At 40.7% G+C, this 12,635-nt stretch overlaps 1 protein-coding gene across 4 annotated transcripts in view; it reads right to left on the reverse strand.

Moving 5' to 3' along the window:
- MID1 (midline 1) overlaps positions 1–12,635 on the reverse strand; it is a 409,520-nt gene that overhangs the window by 14,520 nt on the left and 382,365 nt on the right. For all 4 annotated transcript variants that reach the window (XM_030934192.1, XM_030934194.1, XM_030934190.1 and 1 more), the window contains exon 8: positions 9,935–10,096. In XM_030934192.1, coding sequence (XP_030790052.1) covers positions 9,935–10,096 — 162 coding nt within the window. The remainder of the gene's footprint in view (positions 1–9,934; positions 10,097–12,635) is intronic.

Below are 12,635 nucleotides of genomic sequence, written 5' to 3' on the forward strand. Positions count from 1 at the left end.
CAAGAACTACATGAAAGATGCACAAGCATCAGTAACCGACTCGATCAATTGGAAGAAAGAGTATCAGCGATTAAAAGTCAAACGAATGAAATGAAGTGAGAAGAGAAGTGTAGAGAAAAAAGAGTAAAAAGAAATGAACAAAGCCTCCAAGAAATATGGGATTATGTGAAAAGACCAAATCTACGTCTGATTGGTGTGCCTGAAAATGATGGGGAAAATGGAACCAAGTTGGAAAACACTCTGCAGGATATCATCCAGGAGAACTTCCCCAACCTAGTAAGGCAGGCCAACATTCAAATTCAGGAAATACAGAGAACACCACAAAGATACTCCTCGAGAAGAGCAACTCCAAGACACATAATTGTCGGATTCACCAAAGTTGAAATGAAGGAAAAAATGTTAAGGGCAGCCAGAGAGAAAGGTCGGGTTACACACAAAGGGAAGCCCATCAGATTAAGAGCAGATCTCTTGGCAGAAACTCTACAAGCCAGAAGAGAGTGGGGGCCAATATTCAACATTCTTAAAGAAAAGAATTTTAAACCCAGAATTTCATATACAGCCAAACTAAGTTTCATAAGTGAAGGAGAAATAAAATCCTTTACAGACAAGCAAATGCTTAGAGATTTTGTCATCACCAGGCCTGCCCTACAAGAGATCCTGAAGGAAGCACTAAACATGGAAAGGAACAAGAGGTACCAGCCATTGCAAAAACATGCAATGTTTTTCATTACAAAAACATGCAATGTAAAGACCATCAAGGCTAGGAAGAAACTGCATCAACTAGCGAGCAAAATAACCAGCTAATATCATAATGACAGGATCAAGTTCACACATAACAATATTAACCTTAAATGTAAATGGGCTAAATGCTCCAATTAAAAGACACAGACTGGCAAATTGGATAGAGTCAAGACCCATCAGTTTGCTGTATTCAGGAGACCCATCTCATGCAGAGACACACATAGGCTCAAAATAAAGGGATGGAGGAAGATCTACCAAGCAAATGGAAAACAAAAAAAAAGCAGGGGTTGCAATCCTAGTCTCTGATAAAACAGACTTTAAACCATCAAAGATCAAAAGAGACAAAGAAGGCCATTACATAATGGTAAAGGGATCAATTCATCAGAAAGAGCTAACTATCCTAAATATATATGCACCCAATACAGGAGCATGCAGATTCATAAAGCAAGTCCTTAGAGACTTACAAAGAGACTTAGACTCCCATACAATAATAATGGGAGACTTTAACACTCCACTATCAACATTAGACAGATCAACGAGACAGAAAGTCAACAAAGATATCCAGGAATTGAACTCAACTCTGCACCAAGCAGACCTAATAAACATCTACAGAACTCTCCACCCCAAATCAACAGAATATACATTCTTCTCAGCACCACATCGCACTTATTCCAACATTGACCACATAGTTGGAAGTAAAGCACTCCTCAGCAAATGTAAAAGAACAGAAATTATAACAAACTGTCTCTCAGACCACAGTGCAATCAAACTAGAACTCAGGACTAAGAAACTCAATCAAAACCGCTCAACTACATGGAAACTGAACAACCTACTCCTGAATGATTACTGGGTACATAATGAAATGAAGGCAGAAATAAAGATGTTCTTTGAAACCAATGAGAACAAAGATACAACATACCAGAATCTCTGGGACACATTTAAAGCAGTGTGTAGAGGGAAATTTAAAGCACTAACTGCCCACAAGAGAAAGCAGGAAAGATCTAAAATTGACACCCTAACATCACAATTAAAAGAACTAGAGAAGCAAGAGCAAACACATTCAAAAGCTAGCAGAAGGCAAGAAATAACTAAGATCAGAGCAGAACTGAAGGAGATAGAGACACAAAAAACCCTTCAAAAAATCAGTGAATCCAGGAGCTGGTTTTTTGAAAAGATTGACAAAATTGATAGACTGCTAGCAAGACTAATAAAGAAGAAAAGAGAGAAGAATCAAACAGATGCAATAAAAAATGATAAAGTGGATATCACCCCCAACCCCACAGAAATACAAACTACCATCAGAGAATATTATAAACACCTCTACGCAAATAAACTAGAAAACCTAGAAGAAATGGATAATTTCCTGGACACTTACACTCTCCCAAGACTAAACCAGGAAGAAGTTGAATCCCTGAATAGACCAATAGCAGGCTCTGAAATTGAGACAATAATTAATAGCCTACCAACCAAAAAAAGTCCAGGACCAGACAGATTCATAGCCAACTTCTACCAGAGGTACAAGGAGGAGCTGGTACTATTCCTTCTGAAACTATTCCAATCAATAGAAAAAGAGGGAATCCTCCCTAACTCATTTTAGAAGGCCAACATCATCCTGATACCAAAGCCTGACAGAGATACAACAAAAAAGGAGAATTTTAGACTAATATCCCTGATGAACATTGATGCAAAAATCCTCAGTAAAATACTGGCAAACCGAATCCAGCAGTACATCAAAAGCTTATCCACCAGATCAAGATCCCATGACAAATGGGATCTAACTAAAGAGCTTCTGCACAGCAAAAGAAACTACCATCAGAGTGAACAGGCAACCTACAGAATGGGAGAACATTTTTGCAATCTACTCATCTGACAAAGGGCTAATATCCAGAACCTATAAAGAACTCAATCAAATTTACAAGAAAAACACAAACAGGTGGCGGAGCAAGATGGCCGAATATGAACAGCTCCAGTCTCCAACTCCCATCGTGAGCGACACAGAAGACTGGTGATTTCTGCATTTTTAACTGAGGTACTGGGGTCATCTCACTAGGGAGTGCTGGACAATCAGTGCTGGTCAGCTGCTGCAGCCTGACCAACGAGAGCTGAAGCAGGGCGAGGCATCGCCTCACCTGGAAGCGCAAGGGGGAAGGGAATCCCTTTTCCTAGCCAGGGGAACTGAGACACACAACACCTGGAAAATTGGGTAACTCCCACCCCAATACTGCGCTTTAAGCAAACGGGCACACCAGAAGAATATATCCCTCACCTGGCCGGGAGGGTCCCACGCCCACGGAGCCTCCCTCATTGTTAACACAGCAGTCTGTGGCGATCTAACCGCAAGGCAGCAGTGAGGCTGGGGGAGGGGCGCCCGCCATTTCTGAGGCTTAAGTAGGTAAACAAAGCCGCTGGGAAGCTCGAACTGGGTGGAGCTCACAGCAGCTCAAGGAAACCTGCCTGTCTCTATAGACTCCACCTCTGGGGGCAGGGCTCAGCTAAAAAAACAACAGGGGAAGCAGCAGAGGCCTGAGCAGACACGAACAACTCTGTCTGACAGCTTTGAAGAGAGCAGTGGATCTCCCAACACGGAGGTTGAGATCTGAGAACGGACAGACTGCCTGCTCAAGTGGGTCACTGACCCCTGAGTAGCCTAACTGGGAGACATCCCCCACTAGGGGCAGTCTGACACCCCACACCTCACAGGGTGGAGTACACCCCTGAGAGGAAGCTTCCAAAGTAAGAATCAGACAGGTACACTCGCTGTTCAGCAGTATTCTATCTTCTGCAACCTCTGCTGCTGATACCCAGGCAAACAGGGTCTGGAGTGGACCTCAAGCAATCTCCAACAGACCTATAGCTGAGGGTCCTGACTGTCAGAAGGAAAACTATCAAACAGGAAGGACACCTATACCAAAACCCCATCAGTACGTCACCATCATCAAAGACCAGAGACAGATAAAACCACAAAGATGGGGAAAAAGCAGGGCAGAAAACCTGGAAATTCAAAAAATAAGAGCGCATCTCCCCCTGCAAAGGAGCACAGCCCATCGCCAGCAACGGATCGAAGCTGGTCAGAGAATGACTTTGACGAGATGAGAGAAGAAGGCTTCAGTCCATGAAACTTCTCAGAGCTAAAGGAGGAATTACGTACCCAGCGCAAAGAAACTAAAAATCTTGAAAAAAGAGTGGAAGAATTGACAGCTAGACTAATTAATGCAGAGAAGGTCATACACGAAATGACAGAGATGAAAACCATGACACGAGAAATACGTGACAAATGCACAAGCTTCAGTAACCGACTCGATCAACTGGAAGAAAGAGTATCAGCGATTGAGGATCAAATGAATGAAATGAAGTGACAAGAGAAACCAAAAGAAAAAAGAAGAAAAAGAAATGAACAAAGCCTGCAAGAAGTATGGGATTATGTAAAAAGACCAAATCTACGTCTGATTGGGGTGCCTGAAAGTGAGGGGGAAAATGGAACCAAGTTGGAAAACACTCTGCAGGATATCATCCAGGAGAACTTCCCCAACCTAGTAGGGCAGGCCAACATTCAAATTCAGGAAATACAGAGAACGCCACAAAGATACTCCTCCAGAAGAGCAACTCCAAGACACATAATTGCCAGATTCACCAAAGTTGAAATGAAGGAAAAAATCTTAAGGGCAGCCAGAGAGAAAGGTCGGGTTACCCACAAAGGGAAGCCCATCAGACTAACAGCAGATCTCTCGGCAGAAACTCTACAAGCCAGAAGAGAGTAGGGGCCAATATTCAACATTCTTAAAGAAAAGAATTTTAAACCCAGAATTTCATATCCAGCCAAACTAAGTTTCATCAGTGAAGGAGAAATAAAATCCTTTACAGATAAGCAAATGCTTAGAGATTTTGTCACCACCAGGCCTGCCTTACAAGAGACCCTGAAGGAAGCCCTAAACATGGAAAGGACAACTGGTACCAGCCATTGCAAAAACATGCCAAAATGTAAAGACCATCGAGGCTAGGAAGAAACTGCATCAACTAACGAGCAAAATAACCACTTAATATCATAATGGCAGGATCAAGTTCACACATAACAATATTAACCTTAAATGAAAATGGACTAAATGCTCCAATTAAAAGACACAGACTGGCAAACTGGATAAAGAGTCAAGACCCATCAGTGTGCTGTATTCAGGAGACCCATCTCACATGCAGAGACATACATAGGCTCAAAATAAAGGGATGGAGGAAGATCTACCAAGCAAATGGAGAACAAAAAAAAGCAGGGGTTGCAATCCTAGTCTCTGATAAAACAGACTTTAAACCATCAAAGATCAAAAGAGACAAGGAAGGCCATTACATAATGGTAAAGGGATCAATTCAACAGGAAGAGCTAACTATCCTAAATATATATGCACCCAATACAGGAGCACCCAGATTCATAAAGCAAGTCCTTAGAGACTTACAAAGAGACTTAGACTCCCATACAATAATAATGGGAGACTTCAACACTCCACTGTCAACATTAGACAGATCAACGAGACAGAAAGTTAACAAAGATATCCAGGAATTGAACTCAACTCTGCACCAAGCAGACCTAATAAACATCTACAGAACTCTCCACCCCAAATCAACAGAATATACATTCTTCTCAGCACCACATCGCACTTATTCCAACATTGACCACATAGTTGGAAGTAAAGCACTCCTCAGCAAATGTAAAAGAACAGAAATTATAACAAACTGTCTCTCAGACCACAGTGCAATCAAACTAGAACTCAGGACTAAGAAACTCAATCAAAACCGCTCAACTACATGGAAACTGAACAACCTACTCCTGAATGATTACTGGGTACATAATGAAATGAAGGCAGAAATAAAGATGTTCTTTGAAACCAATGAGAACAAAGATACAACATACCAGAATCTCTGGGACACATTTAAAGCAGTGTGTAGAGGGAAATTTATAGCACTAAATGCCCACAAGAGAAAGCAGGAAAGATCTAAAATTGACACCCTAACATCACAATTAAAAGAACTAGAGAAGCAAGAGCAAACACATTCAAAAGCTAGCAGAAGGCAAGAAATGACTAAGATCAGAGCAGAGCTGAAGGAGATAGAGACACAAAAAACCCTTCAAAAAATCAATGAATCCAGGAGTTGGTTTTTTGAAAAGATCAACAAAATTGACAGACCGCTAGCAAGACTAATAAAGAAGAAAAGAGAGAAGAATCAAATAGATGCAATAAAAAATGATAAAGGGGATATCACCACCGACCCCACAGAAATACAAACTACCATCAGAGAATACTATAAACACCTCTACGCAAATCAACTAGAAAATCTAGAAGAAATGGATAATTTCCTGGACACTTACACTCTCCCAAGACTAAACCAGGAAGAAGTTGAATCCCTGAATAGACCAATAGCAGGCTCTGAAATTGAGGCAACAATTAATAGCCTACCCACCACAAAAAGTCCCGGACCAGATGGATTCACAGCTGAATTCTACCGGAGGTACAACGAGGAGCTGGTACCATTCCTTCTGAAACTATTCCAATCAATAGAAAAAGAGGGAATCCTCCCTAACTCATTTTATGAGGCCAACATCATCCTGATACCAAAGCCTGGCAGAGACACAACAAAAAAAGAAAATTTTAGACCAATATCCCTGATGAACATCAATGCAAAAATCCTCAATAAAATACTGGCAAACCGGATTCAGCAGCACATCAAAAAGCTTATCCACCATGATCAAGTGGGCTTCATCCCTGGGATGCAAGGCTGGTTCAACATTCGCAAATCAATAAACATAATCCAGCATATAAACTGAACCAAAGTCAAGAACCACATGATTATCTCAATAGATGCAGAAAAGGCCTTTGACAAAATTCAACAGCCCTTCATGCTAAAAACGCTCAATAAATTCGGTATTGATGGAACGTACCTCAAAATAATAAGAGGTATTCATGAAAAACCCACAGCTAATATCATACTGAATGGGCAAAAACTGGAAAAAATTCCCTTTGAAAACTGGTACAAGACAGGGATGCCCTCTCTCACCACTCCTATTCAACATAGTGTTGGAAGTTCTGGCTAGGGCAATCAGGCAAGAGAAAGAAATCAAGGCTATTCAGTTAGGAAAAGAAGAAGTCAAATTGTCCCTGTTTGCAGATGACATGATTGTATATTTAGAAAACCCCATTGTCTCAGCCCAAAATCTCCTTAAGCTGATAAGCAACTTCAGCAAAGTCTCAAGATACAAAATTAATGTGCAAAAATCACAAGCATTCCTATACACCAATAACAGACAAACAGAGAGCCAAATCAGGAATGAACTTCCATTCACAATTGCTTCAAAGAGAATAAAATACCTAGGAATCCAACTTACAAGGGATGTAAAGGACCTCTTCAAGGAGAACTACAAACCACTGCTCAGTGAAATCAAAGAGGACACTAACAAATGGAAGAACATACCATGCTCATGGATAGGAAGAATCAATATCGTGAAAATGGCCATACTGCCAAAGGTTATTTATAGATCCAATGCCATCCCCATCAAGCTACCAATGAGTTTCTTCACAGAATTGGAAAAACCTGCTTTAAAGTTCATATGGAACCAAAAAAGAGCTCGCATTGCCAAGACAATCCTAAGTCAAAAGGACAAAGCTGGAGGCGTCACGCTACCTGACTTCAAACTATACTACAAGGCTACAGTAACCAAAACAGCATGGTACTGGTACCAAAACAGAGATATAGACCAATGGAACAGAACAGAGTCCTCAGAAATAATACCACACATCTACAGCCATCTGATCTTTGACAAACCTGAGAGAAACAAGAAATGGGGAAAGGATTCCCTATTTAATAAATGGTGCTGGGAAAATTGGCTAGCCATAAGTAGAAAGCTGAAACTGGATCCTTTCCTTACTCCTTATACGAAGATTAATTCAAGATGGATTAGAGACTTAAATGTTAGACCTAATACCATAAAAACCCTAGAAGAAAATCTAGGTAGTACCATTCAGGACATAGGCATGGGCAAAGACTTCATGTCTAAAACACCAAAAGCAACGGCAGCAAAAGCAAAAATTGACAAATGGGATCTAATTAAACTTCTGCACAGCAAAAGAAACTACCATCAGAGTGAACAGGCAACCTACAGAATGGGAGAAAATTTTTGCAATCTACTCATCTGACAAAGGGCTAATATCCAGAATCTACAAAGAACTCAAACAAATATACAAGAAAAAAACAACCCCATCAAAAAGTGGGGAAAGGATATGAACAGACATTTCTCAAAAGAAGACATTCATACAGCCAACAGACACATGAAAAAATGCTCATCATCACTTGCCATCAGAGAAATGCAAATCAAAACCACAATGAGATACCATCTCACACCAGTTAGAATGGCAATCATTAAAAAATCAGGAAACAACAGTTGTTGGATAGGATGTGGAGAAATAGGAACACTTTTACACTGTTGGTGGGATTGTAAACTAGTTCAACCATTATGGAAAACAGTATGGCAATTCCTCAAGGATCTAGAACTAGATGTACCATATGACCCAGCCATCCCACTACTGGGTATATACCCAAAGGATTATAAATTATTCTACTACAAAGACACATGCACACGTATGTTTATTGCAGCACTATTCACAATAGCAAAGACTTGGAATCAACCCAAATGTCCATCTGTGACAGACTGGATTAAGAAAATGTGGCACATATACACCATGGAATACTATGCAGCCATAAAAAAGGATGAGTTTGCGTCCTTTGTAGGGACATGGATGCAGCTGGAAACCATCATTCTTAGCAAACTATCACAAGAAGAGAAAACCAAACACCGCATGTTCTCACTCATAGGTGGGAACTGAACAATGAGATCACTTGGACTCGGGAAGGGGAACATCACACACTGGGGCCTATCATGGGGAGGGGGGAGGGGGAAGGGATTGCATTGGGGAGTTATACATGATATAAATGATGAATTGAGGGGTGCTGACGAGTTGATGGGTGCAGCACACCAACATGGCACAAATATACATATGTAACAAACCTGCACGTTATGCACATGTACCCTAGAACTTAAAGTATAAAAAAAAAAAAAAAAAAAAAAACACAAACAACCCCATCAAAAAGTGGGCAAAGGATATGAACAGATACCTCTCAAAAGAAGACATTCATACAGCCAACAGACACATGAAAAAATGCTCATCATCACTTGCCATCAGAGAAATGCAAATCAAAACCACAATGAGATACCATCTCACACCAGTTAGAATAGCAATCATTAAAAAATCAGGAAACAACAGGTGCTGGAGAGGATGTGGAGAAATAGGAACACTTTTATACTGTTAGTGGGACTGTAAACTAGTTCAACCATTGTGGAAAACAGTGTGGCGATTCCTCAAGGATCTAGAACTAGAAATACCATTTGACCCAGCCATCCCATTACTGGGGATATACCCAAAGGATTATAAGTCATGCCGCTATAAAGACACATGCACATGTATGTTTACTGCAGCACTATTCACAATAGCAAAGACTTGGAATCAACCCAAATGTCCATCAGTGACAGACTGGATTAAGAAAATGTGGCACATATACACCATGGAATACGATGAGGCCATAAAAAAGGATGAGTTCGTGTCCTTTGTAGGGACATGGATGCAGCTGGAAACCATCATTCTCAGCAAACTATCAGAAGAACAGAAAACCAAATACCACATGTTCTCACTCATAAGTGGGAACTGAACAATGAGATCACTTGGACACAGGAAAGGGATCATCACACACTGGGTCCTATTGTGCGTAGGGGGTAGGGGAGAGGGATAGCATTAGGCGATATACCTAATGTAAATGACGAGTTAATGGGTGCAGCACACTAACATGGCACATGTATACATATGGAACAAACCTGCACATTGTGCACATGTACCCTAGAACTTAAAGTATAATTTAAAAAAAAAATGAGAAGACTCAAGTGCAGAGAGAGTAATGGTCTCATGGCTGTGAAGGAATAGAAATCAGTTTTGGAACCTAGAGGTATCTGATGCAAATTCCATTATTCCACACAAGCTTTTTACTTATTTTGGGGGGCTGTCAATGATACCCAAGAGAGAGAAAAAGAAAAGAAAGGGGGACAGAGTCAGCTGAAAGAAGAGCAGATAAGACATGACAGCTCTGTTGAGTTCACAGCACTTACTGTTTGTCTTCAACTTCCCAGGCTCACTGCTGCGGCTGCCCGCCTGGTTGATGGCCTTGACCATGAAGATGTACTTGGTGCCGCTCTGCAGACCGTGCACGGTGTAGTGGTTCTGCTTGATGTTGGGTACTATCATCCAGCTATCAGCCGAGTTACACAGACCTGCAAAGCCAATCAGACACGGTGCAGTTCTTTGGCACAAGGGGAGCAATGCTTGCATAATTTTAAGTTGAATAATTTCAATTTATTTGAATAGAGTTGGTAAGTGAAGTGCTTTGTTCTGATAGCCATGTATGAAAAACTGACTTCACTAATATAGATGTGGCAGATTGCATTTTTGTCTCCAAAATTCTCCCTGCCCTATATATCCAGGCCCAAATGACTTTGCAGGTGCTCCTTCTAAAGAGGTGCAATATATTTCCCTGTCACACAGCTTTGAATTTGGTCAAGTGACTTACTTTGGTCAATAGGATGAGGCTGAAATGACAATGTGCTAGTTGCAAGAGTAGGCATGACAAAGCCTTGAGGGTTTCTGTTGATGCTTTGTGTCTGCCACTGCTCTGGAGAAAATATTCCTAGGATACTCTGTTCATCCCAACAGGATGAGACAGGGAACAGCTTTACCACACAGCCAACGCCCAGCCAGTGCAGTAGTGAACCAAGCAGAGATCAGCCAACACCAACCAACCTCCAACAGGGAAGCTAAGAAATGATCATCAGGATCGTTTGTGATTCTGTATTAGTGTGGCTGTAACTAACTGATGTAGGAGACATATTCCTAAGAGAACTCTGGAGCAGCAACACCTGGGCAGCTCAGGGTCTGGTGCAGATCTTGGGAAAGCGTCCACAGGGATTTTTGACCAGCTGCATCCCTAGGATGACTGGTTCCAGAGTGGAGTGGGGCTGTTGCTCTGGCTGCATCCTGTAGGATGTGGGTTGGGGAGCAGACCGAGGATTTATAATGCTTGGAAGAATATGTAGGAAAAGGAAGCCCATTTTGTTTTGCAGCTGGTTGACGGCTGAAAACATCTTTTTGGTATCAGGTCCAATTCCCCTCTCTCCTTTTCCCATCCATCAATCTCCACTCCAATAGTACCTTTTTCCAAACCCCTGGTGACCAGGCTGTCAAGAAGCTTCCCAACTCTGTTGAATTCCTTCAGTGGTCCCTGGGAGAGGGCTGGGCCTCCTCCACTTACAGAGGACTCCAAAGCCACCACCCCACTCTTCTTTCAGTTGATTTGCAAGTCAAAGGGTTAGTTCCTTTGATCTTGAGGCAACTTATACTTTACCAGACTCTCAAAAGCAGTCCCTTACTCTTTTTTTTGGTCTCACCTCTTTGAGAATCTAATAAAACCTTTCTGTAGAAAGAAATTCACAAATGCATATACATACCAAACCACAAACATTTGCATAGCGTTTCAAGGTAGTCACAGGCTCCTGAAGCCTGTCTTTGAATCTTACTGAATACTTTCTCCATCTTTTGAGTTAAAAAGTATTCATGGTATTGTCACAGTTGAAAAAAAGTTAAAAGTATTTTGTCAATTGTGAAAATTCACCTTATATGATTTCCATCTTGGGTGCATAGTATTTTCAAGTACACATCAGTGAATTAAATATATATATATGTCTAAAGATATACACACACACACACACTCACATATATTTGGTCTTGTGAATTTTCTGTTGCCTCTTTTTTTTTTCTACCTGCAAACATTTTTGCCAGTGGACTGCCAGATTTGAAAAAGCCAGCTTGAAGCAAGAATGTAATTTAGGACTCATAGAAGGGTTTGAGTGTGTGTGTATATTTGGAGATTCAGCAGAGCAAAAAGAGGCACAATCCACCCCTCCTCCCCAAATGTATTTTCTCTAACTCTTAGCCCTCTGTTTTCCTACCAATTCTCATTTGTATAAGATGCAGGAAAACATCCACAAATAGTTTAGTAACTTGGGAATTTCCTTACTATATATCCCTTCTGATCTTCCTTCACCTTACCTTTTCCTTGAACATAGCTATAATAAACTCCATACTTCTGGATAATGCCACAGCCAAATATTAGATTTTGATCCAATCAAAGAAGGGTCATTTTGAACTCTGAGTTCTGGGCCCCAAGAGGCCTATAACTCTCTTTAGGTACTTAATATTATTACAATAGTAATAAAACAAAAAAGTAGCTTTTCTATTATGTAGGATAGTCTACCCATATTCCTAGATCTTTGTCAACGGCAGTCAGCCACAAATGAGAAAAATTAAGGCATCCAGTAGATTCAAATGAGAATCCTATCAATTTCACTGCTTTTACACTGTTCCTGTTTAATTGAATATGTTACAATAAAATGACTATTGTGGTCAAAGAAAGCAAGTGTAAAAATGTTTCAATAAACTTTACATCACTGTACAACCCAAAAGCTGGGTTTAATGTGGTGGGGGAACGCTTTCAGCAACATCATAAAGCAGATGTCTGAAATTGCTGCAAACTGTAACTTGGCCTAAAGTCCAAAGTCTTAGCCCAACAAAGATTTTATGTTTCAGAAACCTTTTCCAGACAAAAAGGGACTCTGACTATCCTGATTATTTTGAAGAGGTCCCTATTTTTTTCCTCGAATATTAAAAGAACAAAATGTTTATGAAGTAGTAAAATTTCATTGGTTAGCTTTACACTGGGACAATCTACTTTCATGAATACTAACAACTATTACTGTT

This window comes from Rhinopithecus roxellana, chromosome 7 (genome assembly GCF_007565055.1).
Source record: "Rhinopithecus roxellana isolate Shanxi Qingling chromosome 7, ASM756505v1, whole genome shotgun sequence".
Classification (NCBI taxonomy): domain Eukaryota; kingdom Metazoa; phylum Chordata; class Mammalia; order Primates; family Cercopithecidae; genus Rhinopithecus; species Rhinopithecus roxellana.